Below are 21095 nucleotides of genomic sequence, written 5' to 3'. Positions count from 1 at the left end.
GCCAATCTGAAAAGCAAGAAGGGGTCCAAACTCCGGTAAAGACCCTATTCACCCCCCTAATAGAAGGGAAAATGCCAAAGTACCAGTGGGAAAAAAATTTCTTCTCTCCATCCCATGCAAAGGTTCCAGACAGATAGCAGCTTGAAGTCTAATACCTTACATATAAGCCCTCTGAATTAACATTTGCCTCTTCCAGACAAAGCAAATCAAAATTAAAAATTAAACCGAGATCCAAGTACTAGGGGCCAGTTCCTTATAGTTTCAAAGTCTTCTTACAAACTCAGCACCAACCCAGAAAGAGGGGGGACACTTTCAGCTATGAGTCACAATGAATATTCAAGAATCAAGCTTTTACAAGTGAGACGAGAGGCAAATGCTTGAGAGTTCCAAATGCACCTCTCTTATATTAAAAAAAGCGTACAGACACACATTTCACATTCAGCCCTCTCTCATACAAGCCAAAAGCAGGACTGGTGACAAGAATGCAAAGCTGAGGGGGAAAAGAAAACAACAAAAACCAATAATGCAGCTAAATTTCAAGAAATCAATCTCGTAATTCTTCTCCTAGGTTTTCCCAAAGATTCTTTTCAATGCAGATGAAACCTAACTCTGGGGAACAGGACATGCTGAGCTTGAAAACTATCAAAGAAATTGCCTGGGGAAAAAAAGCCTTACCAAGCTGTCTGGTCTTACTCTGCACTTTTCCAGGAGACCAAGAGTCGCTTCTGATACAGCAGCACAAAGCTCTGGAGAAATCAGAACAGAGAGAGACAGAACTAGAGAGGGAGGGGGAGAGCACGCGCACTGCACGTCAGTTTGTTTGTGCCCTAATACAGCTTCAGGGCAAACAGAAGAGCTATGCTGCTGCCAAATCAGCCTGGGGAATTGCTTTGCAATGGGTCAAAATGAGAAAGGAACAAGATTTTCACATGACTATTCAAGTTTTAATAAGCACAATGTCAGGACAGAAAGAATCATGCCCACAAGTCACTTAGTGAGCTGTCTGGAGAGCTTTAAATATCATACCTGCCCTGTAGCAGAAACCATGCATAAACTGACAATGCGCAAATTAATGCAAAAGATATAGTCTACTAACCTATCACTCTACAAAGAGAAAGTGAGATGGCAATCTAATGAAATTGCCCACTTCTTTCCTGCAGCCCTAAAAACTTAACCCACATCTATCTTCAGAAGGACAGGGTTTTCAGGGATTGCAAACCAGATAGGAGTAATCGTTTCCACTCTTAGTAGCTATTATTTATATTTCAACAGCATGTGGCATACACTTTCTTAATAAAGAGGAAGACCATCCCTGCCCTGAAGAATATACAAGTTAAAAAGAAACACAAATGCTGAACAAGAGACTGGAATGCAATATACAAGCCAAGTGACCAGGATAACAATAGGTGCACCCTTTGTTTTGATAAATATAAAGCTATTCCCAAATGCCTTTCTATCAAGCCATTATCTCCTGAGCTAACTCTCCTCTACAAACACAAGTTACTTTAAATCTCAATTTTCAAACTTACTAAAATCCTAACTAAACCATCCCTTTATCCATGAACACTTGCCCTCCCTCAATACAGTGAGCCAATCCTCTGTCCCTCTGCCTCTCTGCACCACCCATCAAAGCCCTGGCTGGGATGATTTAGCTGGGAATTGGTCCTGCTTTGAGCAGGGGGTTGGACTAGATGACCTCTTGAGGTCCCTTCCAACTCTGATATTCTATGATTCACCTTCCCAAGAACCTTCCCACTCTGCACACATCACCACTGAGCAGAGAGATGATAAATCTAAAAGGCAGTTTGAGCCTCAGAGGCTCTTGGAGAGTAGTGGAGACTGCCTCCCACCCCACCATACTGTATGCTAACTTCACCAACTTCCATGGGGAAGCTCCAACCTTCATTCCCCTGCCCCAGCAATTTAGCCACTAATGTTAAAATTCCTGATCACTACCTAGCCCATTTCCCCCTTTCAAAGAGTCTCGAACCACTGACATAATCAGGACCCCTGACACTGTAGAACCATCTCCTTCTGGATGCTGTTTGCAGACCGAGGTTGATGGGGCCCATGTGTCCCCAAAATCCTGGCTCTATAGGAAAATGGTAGGAGAGAGGGAAGGCTCAGCTAGCTCCCTCCTCCTTGTTACTTAATAGTTCCTTCGTGGAAGATGCTGGCTCCAGTTTAAAAGCCCACACTCCCTTGGAAAAGCTAGGGTGGATTCCAGCCCACATGATGCTCCTGGCTTCTGAGACCCTGCGTCCCCAAAGGCCTGCCTCTGCAAAGGAGGCTCTGCAAGTCCTCTTCCTCTGCCTTTGGTGCACGAGCTGACAGGCTTAAGCCGCTCTGGGAGCTCTTCAGTTTTAAATGAGCTCTGAACAGGCACTACTGCATATGCTGCTTGCTCCATTTGCACAGCTTCAAGGTGACAAGAATAATGAACCAGACAGCACTGGTTACCTGTCTGTCTTATCCTCAAACAGCTCTTGGGCAGCACTATGACTGCACTTCTCATTGTCCCTGTGCCACCATTCACTGGAGATTAGAGCTGTGAGGATGTAACATGGCAGAGTGGCACTAATGGTAACTTGCTACAATCCACACCGAACTCCTAGGGAGAGTACTGCTTAGAAATAGCCATGAAAAAGGTTTTGGCTAATAGCTTGCCATGGTTTCCGATACTTCTTTTCCCTTTAAATACAAATAATTGAGCTACCTTCATTTTAGGAGCCCAAAACAGTAACCCATTCTCCACCCACAGTTTCAAGTGTAGCTAGCATCTGGAATATGATCTCTCTAATCCAAAACCAACATAAAAAATAATATTGCCTAATGAAACTGAATATTTACATTACATGAAATAAAGGGCAAAAAACATACTCCCTCTTAGAAAAACCACGTGCACAGGCGCCCCCACTGCATCTATGGAGCAAATGATGATGGGTCATTGCTGCCACATTTATTCAGTTGGAAAGTTTCCATCACCTCGTTTCTTTCCCTGCCTTTTCTGCTCTATTTCAAAAATAGCTCCGGCTTGTTTGCTATGCCACTTGTGTCATTCTGATTTTATGCCTGAGTGGATGCATATAGACAAGCATACGGTCGACGGAATGCAGTCTACCCAGCTACATACACACATGCACAGTCACACAGCCAACACAAAGCACACACTCCCTCCCTCCAAGGCCATGCTGGGAATCTGCTTGTTTTCAGAAGCTCTGGGCTGTAACAAGTATGTTTATAAAAGGCTTCAAAAAGGACGCTGAAGAATGGCACATAGCCTTTTCAGAGGTTAGGCATCAAGAACAGCAGCTTTATATAAGGCACACCACCACCAGTCTTCTTCCTTAAAATTGCAAACAGAGATTTAACCAAAAGCAATGCACATTTGAATCTTAGTGCAGTTACTAATTAAACCAAGGTCTGAAATGCATGCCAAGTACAACTGTCCCTGCCCATCCTGCACAAGCTGAAGGTCAGAGACAAATTGGCTGATTGGACCAGAAAAATAACCTATTGGCACCAATATAAGAAACCAGTACACCCTGTTGCCAAGAGGAGAAGTAGTTGGGGAAAAGGAGGAAGTGAGTATGGAACTCCACTGCCAAAGAAAAATCCAGTGAAAATACTGAAATATGAGAAGCTGTTCAAATGTGATTTTTCTCTGTTAGGACTTTTTAATCACTGGATTTTCCTGACCAGCTTACTTTTACAATAAAACCAACTTGCTGGAGTCATTTCACTAATCCCAGATTAATTCCATTTCAATCTGGCAATGTTCTACCTTCCTGAGACAAATAATCCGGAAGCCCAACCTCCCACAGTGTAGGTCTATCCTGGGAGATCCAGCATGTCAACTATGAACACAAAATGCTGGGGCTGGGAATAAGGGGTTTCACATTTTTGGTGGACTCCAACATGGATCAGAAATTGGATCTACCACACTCCAGTACAAAGTGTGTGAATATTTATTTTTGAAAAATGTACCTCTCAATACACCACGAATCTCAAGCTCCAGATCACTATGCAACAAGATTTAGTGCAAGATTTAATTACTTACTGGATAACATGATGTATAATAAAAGGCACTCAAGTCTCTAAAGTGATGCCTACTGACATTCCTAAACGGAATTACTATGAAAGATCATCCTCTGCCAAAGACATTCCAAAGCTTATGTCAAAGAGGGGAAAATATTGTACACACACTTTCCAGCACCCACCAGAGCAGGACAAAAAATTAAAGAGACCAAACTCTCCCACACAGTACATCTGTGGTTACTGACCTATGTATATTTGTTTCCAAAGTGCAACACTCTATACAGAAGGAAAGAAGCTAACCACACAGGAGTAGAATTTGTATCCTGATTTGCTCAATACAAGGATCAGTGATTGTTTTCCATTAGAGACCCACTTCAACTCAATGGACCAGCCCATATCCCAAACCATCTATCCCCCTTTAAGAGTATAAGCCTTTCTTTTTGGAGGCTAGCAAATCACTGCCCTTATCTCTACCTCTTGACCCACTAGCAAATCCTCTAAACCTCATTAGTAGAATGACCGACAGAGGGTGAGCTAAACATATATGGAAGCACACTCTCAAAGGGCTATGCAATCAACCAACCACTGCCTTCTTACCCATCCTCCTTGCTGGATGATGTAGTCTGCAGCATAGTCTTCTAAGTACGTCACTCCAAACTGCAAAAGTGCACCGAGTGGCTCCTGGCCTCTTTTTGTCAGCTCCATCAAGAATTGCTGCAGCAGAACCAGAGGCACCAACACCTTAAAAAGACAAAAAATGATTGAGAACGATAACATTTCCTAGATTCACCACCACTGTGTGTGAGAAGGGAGTGTTCATACAGTTTACAAGCTAATGATCTTTGTCTACAGTTATACAAAGCTATGCTGAACTACATGCTTCAGTTTTACACAGCCATGGGATAAAACCAAAATACAGAACCATAAGGCAGCAGCATTTCATTTGAGGTAAAAAGAGATTTCCACTTTAGAGTAGCTTCTGTGGTAGACCCTTTTACAGTAGACAACTGCAATGCAGTTTTGTGCCCCATCCTTCCAACACAAGATTTGAGTAGATAACTAGAACAATGACAGGACTTCCCCCTGTCCCCCACAGATGTTACATAACCTACAACAAATACGGATGGAGGCGGTGAGGACAATTTGAAGGGGAAAACAGGATAGTAACGCAAAATGTAACTAAGCAGCAAATTCAGACACTCTTGGGCAGATGCATAGCGTTAGGAAATCCCTTCAGAAGGCTTATCTGTACTTTTGGAATGGGTGGGAAAGAACAAGAGCCTGAGTAGTGTAGCACAGCCTGCATGACACAGGGGTATATGTAATGTTACAAAAAGTGTCTTCTTCATAAAACCTTTTCTTCTGTGCCCAATTTAACATGTTTGTAGTCTTCCCAAGAAATTCTCCTTTTGTTCTTCCAATTTCTATTCTTGGTCTTCATGCAAAAGTGAATTATTTTGGAAAGTGAAGAAAAGTGAGTTGAGAGCATTACATTATATACACATACGCACACAAACACTTCCTGCTCTTAATACCATGCTATCCTTGGTTTTGCCTAAGCAGAAAACAGCTGAACTTTTAATCTTTGAGCTTATTCTCCACGAGCACGTAAATTGCCCTCAGTGCCAAGTTTGTATGTAGCACTTTGCCAAGTTTACGGAAAAAATGGTTTGAATTAGAGTCACTGACACTTGAAAAAAAGCACATTGAGCAGGCACAGGAGAAACCATTACTAAGCTTTAAAGTGCCCACTGCCCAATAAATGCACTGCACATCTATTCTCCATAAGGACCGACCAGTCCCTGCTAAGGGGTCATTAGAAAGTGGTTTATGAGGAAAAGGTTTGGTTTCTGGCCACAGGAGCCAGGTCAAAGTCAAGACTACCTCCTAGAGTGAATTCCAAATGCTTGCTTTCCTCTAACAGGGGGGCTGCTACCTCTTCTTCCTTCAGCCTGAACTTCTTGCTTCAGCCAGCCTCTCCCCTGTGTTGGTCCTGGCCATAACCTCAGGATGGAAAACAGGGAGGAAAAAGGGGACAGCGACATGGGAAAACAGGCCAAGGGTTGAGCCTGGTACAGAGCCCAGGGTAGATTCCTACTCAGATGTACAGCTATGAAAACCCAGATGGGGCGCACAAAGATGCCTGCTCACTGGGTGAGAGGTATTGGGTGTTTTGGCTGTTTGACAACTGAACATGGAAGATGGGAGGGGTCTTATAAACAGGGAAGGACAGAGTATATTACACCTACCCTTGCCATCTTAAAGGTTAACATTTCATTCATACAGTTGTGACTGAGATAGCACTTTAATTTTAAAACTACATTTTCAGATACTTCTTGCCCTTTTGGAATGAAGCTTCTCACACTGACTCAGCACAGAATGGGAGGGGGAGAGTCAGAGGAAATTTTGTTCAGCTTTCTGAATTCCAGATCTACATGAACACATTGTATGGCAATTTGATATGTAATTCCACAGCACTCCACTGCGCCATGCACTACCTATCTGTGTGGACCCTGCTGCCGCACATTAAGATTTCCCTAGCACGCACTGATTATTTTTTTTTTTTAAATGAGTTATGGCTTTATTCCCTCAGGTACTTTGGGCACACCTATAGGGCCGAAATAATTTTAATTTTTAAACCTCAAACATGGCATATGCTTAGCCCTCAGTGAAGAGCATGTACTTAAAGCTGGAGGGGGAAAAAGACTAGTTAGGAAATGAAGACTGATGGGTTGGATCACAGAAACCCCCTTGGGAAATGCCAACTGATGTGTTGAGACTACTTCTGCCCGTTTTCTTGCCAGCTTGGGACTTCAGTGCCCTGCCTGGTTTGAGCCAGACATGCTAGCCTGCGGCAAACCCAGGCCCAGGTCTGAACAACATCCCCGCAAACTACAGGCTTAACTGAAAGCAGCTTAAGAAGTGTTCCTGTTTCCAACACTCAGATACCCAAGTCCCAATGGGGTCCAAACCCCAAATAAATCCGTTTCACCCTGTATAAAGCTTATACAGGATAAACTAAAATTGTTCACCCTCTATAACACTGATAGAGAGATATGCACAGCTGTTCCCCCATACCCCCCCAGTATTCATACATACTCTGGGTTAATTAATAAGTAAAAAGTGATTTTATGAAATACAAAAAGTAGAATTTAAGTGGTTCCAAGTAGTAACAGACCGAACAAAGTAAATTACCAAACAAAATAAAATAAAACATGCAAATCTATGCCTAATACAGTAAGAAAACGGAATACAGATGATGTATTCACCATCAGAGATGTTCCAATAAGCTTCTTTTACAGACTAGCCTTCTAGTCTGGGTCCAGCAAACACTCACCCCCCTGTGGTTACTGTACTTTGTTCCAGTTTCCTTCAGGTATCCTTTTGGGGGTGGAGAGGCTCTCTCTTGAGCCAGCTGAAGACCAAATGGAAGGGTCTCCCAGGGGCTTAAATAAACAGACTCTCTCTTGTGTGTGGAGACCCCCTCCTCTCTCCTATGCCAAGTCCGGATCCAAGATGGAGTTTTGGAGTCACATGGGCAAGTCACATGTCCATGCATGATTCAGTTTTTATAGGCAGCAGCCATTGCCCACATGCTATCTTGAATGTCTCCAGGAAGACTTCTTATGTGGATTGGAGTCTTCCAAGATTCACTGTTCGTTAAGTGTTTCTTGATTGGGCACTTAATTTGCACATTCCTTTCTCAAGAAGCTGACCAAATGCTTTACTAAGGCTACTTAAAATCAAGCAAGTACACAGCCAATATTCATAACTTCGAATACAAAAATGACATGCCTACAAATAGTATGAATATATTCAGTAGATCATAACCTTTGCAGAGATATGTTACATGGCATATGTAGCATAAAACATATTCCAGTTATGTCAGATATACATTCATAAGTATATTCGCATTAAGCACATTCCCACAAAGCATTATGGGGTGCAACGTTACAAAGACACTAGAATGAATACTCGCATACTGCACATGACAGTGTCTTTCCTCCCTTGCCTGTTAAGCAGGCCTGAGGAGTGAGACACCAAATTCAGGTCTTGATCTTCAGTTGCATGCACAGTAGCATACAAGGTTTGATTCTGCTCCCACTGACATCAATAGATGCTCTGTCATTGACTTCAGGGGAGGCAGGATCAGGCTGCAACAGTGCTACCACAAGGTTTGATTAAAGAACCTACAACATCCCCATCTTGATTAAATCAGCTACCTTTCTATATTTATTATGTGCAAAAAGGATGCATGACTATAAATGTCAGAGTTGAGATTTTACCTACACAAAAATAATAAAAAAAAAATTAAGCATTAAGTTGCATAAACTACCGTGGCTCTTTCCACCATTGTACATAAGCATTAACTGGGCCCTTCATTACATGATTACCCAGATTATATGCAGCAATACTAAAGGCTATGTGCATTATAGTGCACAGAGAAAGTGTGCTATTTAGAACTAAGTAGAACTTGTCCGAAAATGAGAGTGGGGAGAGTAGGGAAAACTTCATAAAAATTATTGAACAAAAAAAAAAAAAATGTTTTTTGATCAGGAAAACTGTCATCCACAACTTTCTGACTAGCTGTAACAATGGGATAATTCTCCACTTACTAGCTGTAACAATGGGATAATTCTCCACTTAGTTACACCACTGCAATTCCACTAAGTAAGCAAGGCTACACCAGTGTAACCAACAAGAAAATTTAGCACAAACAGTATACAACTCAATCAGGTTTTGAAGGGGCAGTGTAGGAAAAATAGGGTAGCTCCTTTATTTGTGTAATATTTCACAGTAGTCATATTACATGCAACCTTTAGCAAAATCATTCTTAATGTCCTATCTTCTAGCTTCATGATTATGTGAACCTCCTTTTCTTACAAACTGCCAGCCCATTTTTACCTGCTTAGTTGACTCAATTATCCTTACGTAATTGGTATCCTCTGACCCAATTCACAAAACCGGGATTCTACTGCAAAATTATTTGGACTGGTATATTTAAGGAATTACATTTTTTGTAATTATGTATTTTGGAGGTATAGATAAAAATAAAGTATCTAGCTCACAGATTTCAAATATGGCTACTAAAGCTGGATTTCTAAATATATATCTGAGATAGATATATATAGGATGATTAGATCTTCTTAAAGAAACTATAATTTACTCTTTGAAATAAGGCTGCTCCTAAAAAAAGTTTAAGGACATTTAAACAGCACAGGAGAAGCCTTAAGGCTCCTACATGTTACTTTCATATCAAGAACTCTGAAGAGAAAGCATTTTTGACTACTGCAATTCCCTTACCAACCCTCCCCTAACCGGCCCTCCAAACAATTTCCAAAACCCAATGCGGCCCTCAGGCCAAAAAGTTTGTCTGCCCCTGGTCTAGAGTCACTAGGCAGCTCTGCCATATCGGAAACATTCTACAGAGTTTTCCATTGAAAATAACAAATGCAGCTATCTTTAGTATTGTCTCCTTTCCGCTCATGTTTGCATGGTGCATAAGTTCTGTGAAAAACTGTACTGTTTAAATATGGCACATGCTCCTGATTCTAACAGACTGATCAAGTGCACGCGCATACTTATTTCTCAGTCAACTAATCTGATCACTGCAGACCAACACCAATAGAGAGATTCTGTGCCGGGCCTCACAGAAGGCGCAGTCAAGGGTAGAAGTGTATGCAAAGGCTGCTTTGAGTCATCATGCTACCTGGATTCTGGGCCATCTAAGATTCCGTATGGCTCTTGGTGTAAATTAGCTCTATCCAAGTTGATTATAGGCTGTGTCACTTCCCACTCCTGTCTCTAGGCCGGGAGCTGAACGTGGAGCAGCACCGGGCCAAGAGAATTCTTCCCCAGCCAGCTGCAGCATCTCTATATCCCTTATATGCTGCCATATCAACCAACATACAGGGTCCAGGACAGGGACCAGGACCAGAATCAGAACCTTATTTTAGATCATGGAGAGAAGCTGAACCATCTGTGTAGGGATCTTGGAGTCATTCCTAGCTCTTTCACTGACTTTGGGTATCACTTAACTTCCCTGTGTTTCAGTTTCCCCATCTGTAAAATGGGGAAACTTACTTCACATGGGCATTGAAAAGTGCTTTGAGATCCAAGGCATTCAAAGTAATAAGTATTTTGTATTAATTTTATATTCAAGATATCTCTGACTGTTAAACCAGTATCAAATCATGGTGGAAACTGGTTTACTTCTGACACTGGGTTCCTCACCATGCCTGTGTTGCTGAAGAGCATCACGCCATTTTTCATCTGGCAGAAGGCGGCTCAAACTAGTTTGAATGTGAAGGTTTTTTTCCAGTACTAATCACAGGCTATCTGTGGCAAGAAAAGCATTGCACTGCATAAACTGCCGGATGCTATGCTGAGCAAAATGAAGTAATTTTTTTTTATTAAAAAAAAAAAACAAAAAAAAAACGCTACACCCATCTTTCCAGCTTCCGTTTTATTTTTTCTAAGCCAGATAAAAACAAACCCAGATAAAACATGTGCCTAAGCATTCCACTTGCAGGAAGATTAATGCATTTGTGTTTAACCTTTAGATGACTGTTTTCTGCTGCACCTCCTGTGCATCTTTGGTTCCTTAATATGCCATGTAATCCTTTGGAACAGATGTGTTAAGCAGCACGTAAGGGGAGTGAAAGTTTTTTGTTCAGATGCTTGCTTTTAGTCAAGCAAGGGCTTATTTCAATTCAGCATCCCTATTCAGTATTTTACTAAAAAGCTAAATGACTCCTCTGCAAGCAATGGCATTCCTTGGCAAAAGCAAACTTGACAAGGTACTTAAGAAGTGCAATTTAAGATCCAATGTTATTTCATGCGTGGGTGATGAAAATTTTGAAGAACTATTCTCTTTAGAAAAAGCTGATATCAAATCTGCTGTCTTCCCTCAGATTTTTATTATTGGGGACATTTTGCATGGAAACAGCATCAGTCCCTACTTATGAATTTATCTGCTCCTACTGTTGGCTTTCCCTCCTGAAATGACACCGTTCTGTTTGCGACAACAACTTCAGGTAGCAGAAGTGAACATGAGGAGCAGATAATCTCCCAAGGGAAACCGTCCCTATTTCTATAAAAAGTGTCCCTTGTAATAAAGATGCAAGAGTAGACAGACATCTGACATAAAAGCAGATTTATTTCTCAATGAAAAGCTTTTCAAACTTTTTTCCCCTAAATTGTTTGGAGCTCTGAGAATATATAATAGGAATTCTATAACAAGACAAGCAACCAAAGTATTCTTACCAGTCTAGCCTCATACTTTGTAGTAGTCAAATCTAATTGGTAGGTCAAGACATCAACTTACAACTATAGATTTTTCTAATTTATCTTCGCAGCTTCTTCTCCAAAGGGGGAAACAGATAAGAACTGGGGAAGACTTACGCTGCTATAAAAAGACATGAGAGTTGTTCTCTCTTACCCTAACTGTTGTTTTTCTACAAAATGCTGTCCAGAAAAGAGAGAGGAATTTAAGAGGAAATGAAACCAATAAATTCGTACTCCATCTATTCAAAAAACAAGATTATTAGAGGAACTGCTACACATTCCTGGAGGATAAGGATGCCCCACAGAATGATGTAGGCATATACTGTATTTATACTATAAACTTTCCATTCTGGTTTGCTGAAACAGTATCTTGTGGACTAAAATTTTTTCACTGGAAATAAAATCTGACAGCGCTGCAACTTTCTCGCTCAGGGGTGTGAAAAAAACACCCTCCATGAGCACAGCAAGTTACAGCGCTGTAACGCGCCAGTGTAAACAGTGCCCCAGCGCTGGGAGCCTGTAAACTAATCCCTTCGTGGAGGTGGAGTACCTGCAGCGCTGGGAGAACTCTCCCCCAGTACTGGCGCGCGACCACACTTGCACTTCAAAGTGCTAGCGCTCCCGCGGCAGTGCTTTGAAGTTTTGAGTGTAGCCACGACCTGAGATATCAGAGATAAACAGCTATTTTTCACCTTCCCCAGGTTTAAGTAACCCTCTCCCTGGCCATAGCAAAACTGGTTCAAGACAAACAACTGCTCAGAGTAATACAACATACCAACATGTTATAAACTGGACTTTCAAGAGGATACAGTTCCTGCTGTTCTTCTATTGCTTTTTTGATTTGGAGCTCAAGTCTGGCAGTTTCTTGTTGCATCTGGCGAACCCCCTCCTCAGCAGCCAGCTGTTCCATATGCCTTGCATGGGCTTTTCTTTCTTTGAGCAGCTTCTTTTTCCATTTTAGCGATCCTTTCACTAGCTTCTCTTTCCAACTGGGCCAAGGCTTGCTTCTCCTGCATTCTAAGTTCTGCCAGTCTTTGTTCATGTTCAAGACACAGGCTCTCTCTTGGGGCTTGAAGTTTGATTGTTTCTGCTGATGCCTTCTGGCTCATCGTCACTGATTTTTAACCTATAAAACTCTCAATATCAAATTTTGAAGAGCACGGGGTTCTGATCCAAAGCTTAATTGACCGGGTTCTGTGCATCCTGAACAGACTATGCCACTGTAACCATTCCTCAGCGGATCACAACTGAGGATGCCAAATTCAGGACCAACTAATGAGAAATAGGGCAGATACACCTCAAGACTGGTGGCTAACCCCCATAGGACACACCAAACCAGCAACAAAAGTAAACTTCTGTTTCACCACACTGGCTAACAAGACGACATATAGGCAGTTTCCTCAGGCATTCCAGTTCTTGTATCACCACCAAAAACACTGGATTCAGAGATGAGTCGTTCTTTACAACCAGTCTCATCAAATAATAGGTTCTTCTGATCCCAAAGGACCAGCCACACACCAGGTCAATATATAACTTAGATCTTACCCAAAAATCATGCTGATGCCAATCCTTTAGTATCTAAAATCTAATGGTTTATTCATAAAAATAAAGAAAGATGAGAGTTAAAATTGGTTAAAGTAATCAACTACATACAGTAATGGCAAAGTTCTTGGTTCAGGCTTGTAGCAGTGATGGAATGAACTGCTGGATTAAGTTAAATCTCTGGAATACATCCACAGCTTGGATGGGTCATTCAGTCCTTTGTTCAGAGCTTCAGTTTGTAGCAAGGTTCCTCCAGAGGTAAGAAGCAGGATTGAAGACAAAATGGAGGTGTTTCTAAATTAAGTTTATAGAATATCAGGATTGGAAGGGACCTCGGGAGATCACCTAGTTCAACCCCCTGCTCAAAGCAGGACCAATTTTCCAGGCCCCTTTATAGCACTTGCCATGTGGAGGCCATCCCATTGTTCTTACTGTGGAAAATTTCAGCAACAAGATGGAGTTTGAAGTCACATGGGCAAGTCCCATGTCCAGGCATTTCGCCTAATCACAGCAGGAAATTCCATTCAGTGTAGATAGGCATTTCCCATGGTTCATTGTCAGTTAAATGTTCCTTTGATGGGTGACTCAATTTGACTAGTCCCTCTAAGATGTGCTGGCTAACTACCTTGTGGGTATTACTCCAGGAGCAAACATTTGAAATCCAAGTATACAGCCAATACTTAACTTCAAATACAAAAATGATACATGCATACAGATAGCATAATCATAACCTGCAAATCGTAACCTTTTCATAGACACTTCACTTGACAACCTTTGTACAAGATTTGCTGCAAATATAGAACAGTGGTTGCGACAATGATCTATATGGTCATTTTTTAAATCAGACAACATCACAGCTTGTGATCCAATAAGCTACCTAGCTGACAGGATTCTGAGACCTACAGTAAGATGCAATGTTGCGCTCCTAGTTCATCAGTAGTTTCTGATGCCAAAAGCTACTGAACAGTTAGCCATTGGATAAGAGACTTATCACCCAGAATGTCAAAAGAGAAACTTCAACCCATAATCGATTCTGCAGCTGATTTAAGACCCTGCATTTGAAAAAATTATGTTAGTGCAGCTCTTGGGGTTCACGACTTACTCTTCTGCTTTTTCCAGTTACAATAGAGAAAAATATAGTGCCTAACTATGATCTCATCAAAGTATGTGTCTGAGGGTGAGAGGTACAATCTATTTTTAAAAAATGAGAAACATTAACATTTATCTAAGAGTGGCTACTGTTACTGATGGAGCCCTGTTACTGGTCGGAGTCACATGACCATATGAGCTATAAATCTTTAGAAGGCAGCACAAGAGGCAGAACACATATGGAAGGATGACTTACAGGGTATAAAATATGCAAACATGAATTTTTTAAATTTTTTTTTATTGAAGGCCACAGGAAAATCTATTGTCCTTTCTGATGAAAATGGATCTCCAACAAGAAACTTATGCCGTAAGTACAAGCATTATAGTCAAAGGTATTACTTCTCCACATCTAGGGTTGATCCGTTTTCAGCAAAAAATTTCAATTTCCATATAAATGATAAAAGCAGAAAATAGCTGTAATACACAAGTACCAGATAACTAGTTAAAAAAACAAATTAACTATGTCCTCTAATGACATATTAGACAGAAAATATATTAATGCAATGTTAATGTTCAGATTTTAAATTGAAGAAGTCAGGAAATTCAGAGTTGAACTTTGTGGGAACTTCAATTCTGGATCTGTGGGCTTACAGAATCATAGAATATCAGGGTTGGAAGGGACCTCAGGAGGTCATCTAGTCCAACCCCCTGCTCAAAGCAGGACCAACCCCCAGACAAATTTTTGCCCCAGATCGCTAAATGGCCCCCTCAAGGATTGAACTCACAACCCTGGGTTTAGCAAGCCAATGCTCAAACCACTGAGCTATCCCCATGTCTTTTCATTTTGTATTATAATCCCATTAGATCTCAAATTAGGCAGGGCCAAGCAAAATTAGCACCGTCAAAAGTATCTCAATGCAGCTATCACTTACATCAGTAGGAAGTAGTTTTGCCATTCAACATGTAGCACTCTTTGCTGGGTCAGTGCTGAACCAATGCTCCAGCTAGCATCAGGCTGGACCTATGCTCTCTTTTGAATGAGAAAAAAGAGACCTGGCAACTTGTGGCCATTAAAAATCTCAGCTTTTGTGTGCATACACACAAGGGTAAAAATAGAGTGTTAGCCTCACTATAATGGCCATATTCTCACTAAGGTAGTTATATTAGGCTACCTAAATTCCACACGAAGTTTCAACTAGAAAAGAAATTAACTTTTGGTCTTGCCTTGCTGCATAGTGTAGCTGTGTACTGTTAATAAGTCACTGCATTTCATCCCAGAGGTGGCTGCATTTGTCTTCTAGATGAAGAAATTCCATTTATAGATTTGCATTTCATTTCTACAGTTTTGGGATCTTCGGAGAAACATCTCTCAAGATAGATGGATCATACAACGTAGTGCAAAGCAGTATGCATCTCAGATTATAGAAAAGATGCAGTACCACTGTATCAGCAAAATCGACTATCACATATTGCACAATGACATAATAAAAAGCCCTCTTGTAGCTCACACCCCTACAATAGTGATGCTGAGGCTGCTGCAGGAAGCTTAACTCAATTTTCTGAGCCATTAAAACCTCAAAATCTTGGGAGCGTGTGGTTCTCTCTACTTTTCTCAGAACTAGATTAACAAGTGAAAAGAATTTAAAAAGCCCACAAAACGACTGAGAAGGGATTGCAGGGAAGTATAATGGAAACACTCTTCTCAATTTTCACTACAGAACTGCTACAACAGCAAATGCTTCTAGGGAATTTTAAATTTTTAATAATGGGCATCCATGCATCGTTGTCAAGCAACAGCAGCTCTGTCTCTTCGTCTTACTACTTAGCAAATGCATTAAAGTGCAGTCCAGCAAAAAAAAAAAAAAAAATTGCACATCATAGAACTGGAAGGGACCTCGAGAGGACATCTAGTCCAGTCCCCGGCACTCGTGGTAGAACTAATTATCATATCTACACACACACACCTTTTTGAGGGGAGACGATATTGGACTGCAACTCATTTATTTCTGGTTCTGAGTGCTACTAAATATTTGAAGTCCATAGGTGTGTATATCCTGCTATGGGAGCATTATAGGGCAAATCCTCCCCATTAGTTTCCAAGTGTTAAGAACTCAAAGTTAAGATAATTCTGTTATTACCTTGCTCCATCCACTGGCATGAGCGTCTGTCTCCTGAGTGCGTTCTCGGTATTCCTGATAAGTCACTGGCCTGCAGGAATTAAACCAACATCAAAGGTTATAAATGGAAAAAAACAAAGATTAAAGTTCTTCCAGTTCCCGGGTAACTAAGTGTTCACACATCCACTGCATGCAATTACAAAGCATGTCAAAATGAAGCTTAAAATTAAAGTGCCGCTTAAAAATTAACCAGACAGCATTGATATCTTGGTGCTATAATCCAGAGTTATTCCTTCAGTAAAACAAAGCAAATTCATTTTTAGGGAATTAGGTAAAGAAAAACTGATCATCCTGCAAAGGGGGAAACTATCCTCTGGCATTAATGGTCCATAAGCTCTCCATTTCCTGCTTACCAGTTACCAATAGGAGCAGGGAAATCAATGGAAGATAAAAGAGCCCCCTGTCTGTAGGAGGCCATCTGAAAGATATAGTGTGTATATTTCTAAAGGAGCACATAGATGGTTAACAAGATCGGACAGTTTGTAGAGCACTGAAACAAAGACAATTTTGTGCTAAGGGTTTAGTATAACTAAGTCGGTCTCTGAGCACACATAATATGCTAGGCAAATGAAAGATCTACAAAACTACTATTTCTGTGCACAGGTAACTCACATGGGTCACCCAAACACCAGTTAGCCTGTAGAGATCTTAGCACAGAAGTCTCATTAGCACTATGTACTGCATCAAGAAAAAATTAAAGTGGAACCAAATCAGTGCTTAGTAATCATTCTTTTTCTAAAAAGTTAGAGAAATTTCATCATTAGCTGATGTGACAGCCTATGGGCGGCACTATGCCCTTCCATACACAAGACAACTTCATTTCTTGGCCCAATAAAAACTGGACATAAGGGAAGTTGTTGCATTTATTAGCTTCTGAAGATGGAGGACATAGTGGCTAGACCACGTTTCAGCTGGGAGGATCAAGGAACAGAGCTGATTGGCTCCACAAACAGTCCTGGTCAGATACTCTAGATGTAACAAGAGACCTTTTCTGTGGAACCGAGGGTAGCATCTTTGAGATTCAGTCTGGTGGATCTTAGCTGGTCTATGAACAAGTGCAAAGAGACCCAATTTGCATACCCAAGAAAGTGTGACAATCCACTCTCCATTAATACCAATTTAATTTATTAAGTCAGCAACTGGACCACTTGATTCACTGCAAGAAGGTGGTCTAGTCAAGGAACTACTTACACATCTCATTACCTCTCAAAAGCCTACATGAAAGTCACTCTCCTCATAAGGGCTCATAGATCCCTCCCCAGTGCTCGTATGAGGTACTATAGGCCCACAATATCAGAACTGAAAAACTTGGCAACTGATACTCTGGGATTTCAGTACCTTGTCATTTAAAAATATCAGGAACAGCTATGCAAGAAGAGTTCTGGGAGAGTAATACTCAAAGAACGGGCAGAGGACACCTGAAAATCTCAATTTCCTCCTACCCCATTAGTGTATACATCTACAAATCGGAAATAGTGGAGCCCAAGCTTTTCCAATGCTGTCTTCACAGCCATATTTATATAGATAATCTCCCAAACTGGCTCATCAGAGCCCAAGATTTCTATGCACAATTTTTGGACATCAGATGCATTGTTATCCAGTGCAACCAGAATAGGAGAAAGTCAGTTTGGCTCCCCTAAAGCCCAGATTGCTCATACACACTTAAAAAAAAAAAAAAAAAAAGCAACCAAAGCAACTCTACTATCTAGCACCAGCACTTTAACCAAGACACTGGGACATCAGTTACATGCCCTATTGGAATTTAAACTGATTCCTAAGACGAAAGGCCAGTTCTTTATTCTCTACAGATAGCCCAACTGCCCACACTCTCTTGAAAGGATACAGTCAATCAACAAGTAAAATAACCCCTTTTCTGTCTCATGTGGGCTCCTTGAGGATCCACCCCACTACACAAATTTTTAAGTAACAAAAAAAGCTGACTTACATTTAAACACGTTTCTGCGCTACCTGAATGTAACTTCTCTATTATTTCCTACTTGTCCCTCATTTTAAAGGCCAGGAGCGTGACAAGCTGAGAGGTACGTTCCCACAATGAAAAATGTGGAAGTAGTTCCACTGGCAGATGTGCAACCAAGACAAGTTTAGCAACATCTGGGATACCTAAAATACAGAGATATCAACAACATTAGCCCATGGTATTGCAGTTACAGCATCAAGAACCTAACATTAAGATTATGTGTTGAGTGGGGATGCTAACCTGGTTTCAGTCCAGTATCTAGGAAATTTATGGTTTGCCAGATATCAACCAGTAGTTTAAAAGTATGTCAAGTGAATCTTGGAGGCTCAATGCTCAGAAGTTAAAAGGGTTTGAAAATTGCCTTAATGTTCAACACAGCAAAGGAGTGTTTGTGCTATTGTTTCTCTCGAGAGAGAGCGAGCGCGCAGAGGGTGGGGGGGGGCAAAGGAAGATTGGAAGAAAAACAATGCAACCGTAAGAATTTAAAGGGAAAAGTACCTTCCCACTGAGCAAAGCAAAATGACAACTTACTTGCTAAGCAGTATCTGTAGTGCTTTGTGAAGAGGTTCTTTCAGTTCCTGGGACACTTTCTCTCCAAGATGAGCTAAGCAATCTTCTATTGAACTCTCTGGATTGGCAGGACTGAATACTGGAGAAGTATGGCAATCAAACCCAGTGCTGGTGAAGGCTGAGGACAAAGCAAAAACAAACCCCAAAACACTAAATACAATTGGCCACAAAACTGTTCAGCTACTATGAAGTCACATGAAATTAATTTCACACAGTAAAATGCCTGGCTTCAGAGTAAGAGCGTGCTTGTATAACAATTTCAGAAAGACACACCAGGGGCAAATTCAGCCTGAAATAATTAAGTACAAACCCATAGATGTCTCTGGGCCAAACCATCCCCTCTAATTTCTTACTTAGAGCTTTGTGTTAACAGGAAGATCCACGCGTATATGTGAATTGTAAGCTATATATATTTTGCACAATTACTGAAAACCACCTCCAAGTTACACTTTTTCACAATTATACCCACTGTGAAAGTTACATCCCTATTTACATCACTGCTGAATCTGGCCACAGACATGGCTATATCTGCAACAACGCCCAAGTGCAATTCTTAAAATAATATTCTGTTTGACTACGATTTTTTCCATCTCTTAATTTCTAATGGGTTATCTAGTCCACCCCTGCCCATGGAGTGCTGTTCCCTACAATAAGTTATCCAGTGACTGGAATTTTAATCCATGATCAATGATAATCATAGACATCATAAATACTGTGTATAGACCAGGTGTCCGAGCGGACCTTCACTGAGATTATGTTTTGATGTTGTACACTCAAAGCTAAAAAACACATCAGCTAATAGTCAACAGTATTATTAAACCAATATAACAGGGCATTTTAGTATTCATTTCGGATTGGAATTTACCGGAATGTGACACTGAATCTAAAATTGCAAACACAAAAGTCAGGAAATACAAAAGTCAAGGGTCTCATAGCAACCTTAACTTACTCACCTGGCGCACACAGTACACAAATCTCTCTAAAATATTCACACACCACTGCAAAGGTAGCTGCAATGATTTATCCAAGAGCAAAATTGGGTCCTTTCTACATAATCTGGGCAAGTTAAGATGATAAAAATTTTAGCTGTTGTATTTCTTGATTTGTTTAAAATTATAAAATAGAAAAAACACAACAGCTATGTAACTTCTTGCTAATAAAAAGGATAACAATCTCAGCTGACTCACAGGGTACTTGCATATCTGCATAATCCAAAATATATGTGGGCTAGGGTCTCAATGGTGAACTTCAGTAGCAGCATAAAAGCCACACCTACATCAATATTAAAATACAGAAGGGTGCACTTGAAGGGAGGTGCAAAGCTAGCTATATCGCACCTCTGCACTCCCCTGAATCTCCTGGCTGCTATATGCTGATTTAGTTCCCTGCATAAATTAGAGCAGCCTGAGAGTTGCTCTAACAGCTCATAACAGCTGTTACACTATTAACACCTATTACACCAGCTGGAATTGCTGAAGCACAGTACACTGGGGCCAACAGTGTTGATAAACATTAAAAATTAGATATTCTAATTTAAATTGAATACACTTGTTTTTAAAAATAAAAAATTCACTCAAAATTAAATCTGTAATTATGATAACTCAAACCGATAACTCAAATCGGTGAAAGACTTTTGCTCAAGCTTTCTGAAGTGTTTTCCTTTTGGAGACCAAGCACAAAAAATTTAAGGAAAAGAAAAGGAGGAGAATTTGAAAAAAAGTTATGAGCATGAGAAAAATATTAACAAAACCGTTGCTAGAACATCCATTACCATCTCAACACTATAAAAGGAGAGGTTACTTATCTGGATAGTAACTTGAGTTTTTCTAGATGTTTGTCCTTATGGGATTCCACCATAGGATGTGGTTGTGCCCATGCACTCTTGACCAGAGACGGTAAATAGAAGCATCTATGGCTCTGGGCAGAGCCTGGAAGACTCCATCACAGGGGGGATGGAAGGCAGGAGGTGGAGCACCCATAGGGACGAAACAGCTTGAAGAACTCAAGTTATTGCATAGGTAAGTAACCACTTCTTCTTTGAGTATATGTCCCTATGGGTGTTCCACCAGAATCATAGAAGATTAGGTTTGGGAGAGACCTCAGGAGGTCATCTAGTCCAACCCCTTGCTCAAGGCAGGGCCAACACCAACTAGATCATCCCAGCCAGGGCTTTCTCAAGCCGGGCCTTAAAAACATCTAAGGATGGAGATTCCACCACCTCGCCAGGTAACCCATTCCAGTGCTTCACCACCCTCCTAGTGAAATAGTATTTCCTAATATACAACCTATACCTCCCCCACTGCAACATTAGACCACTGCTCCTTGTTCTGTCATCTGCCACCACTGAGAACAGCAGAGCTCCACCCTCTTTGGAATCCCATTTCAGGTACTTGAAGGCTGCTATCAAATCCCTC

The 21095-nt window shown here is 40.9% G+C and overlaps 1 protein-coding gene across 3 annotated transcripts in view; it reads right to left on the bottom strand.

The window, feature by feature from the left end:
- The window catches only part of BCL2L13 (BCL2 like 13), a 67074-nt gene that overhangs the window by 15985 nt on the left and 29994 nt on the right, over window positions 1-21095 (bottom strand). For 2 of the 3 annotated variants that reach the window (XM_054035557.1, XM_054035553.1), the window contains exons 4-6: window positions 18643-18799; window positions 16095-16164; window positions 4636-4779 (exon numbers count right to left, since the gene is read on the bottom strand). In XM_054035557.1, the coding sequence (XP_053891532.1) occupies window positions 4636-4779; window positions 16095-16164; window positions 18643-18799 (371 nt within the window). Of the gene's footprint in view, window positions 1-4635; window positions 4780-14274; window positions 14431-16094; window positions 16165-18642; window positions 18800-21095 lie in introns of those variants that run through there. The other variant, XM_054035565.1, reaches the window with a different exon arrangement.

This window comes from Malaclemys terrapin, chromosome 1 (genome assembly GCF_027887155.1).
Source record: "Malaclemys terrapin pileata isolate rMalTer1 chromosome 1, rMalTer1.hap1, whole genome shotgun sequence".
In the NCBI taxonomy this organism is placed as follows: Eukaryota; Metazoa; Chordata; order Testudines; family Emydidae; genus Malaclemys; species Malaclemys terrapin.
This window is presented reverse-complemented; position numbering and strand designations above follow the sequence as displayed.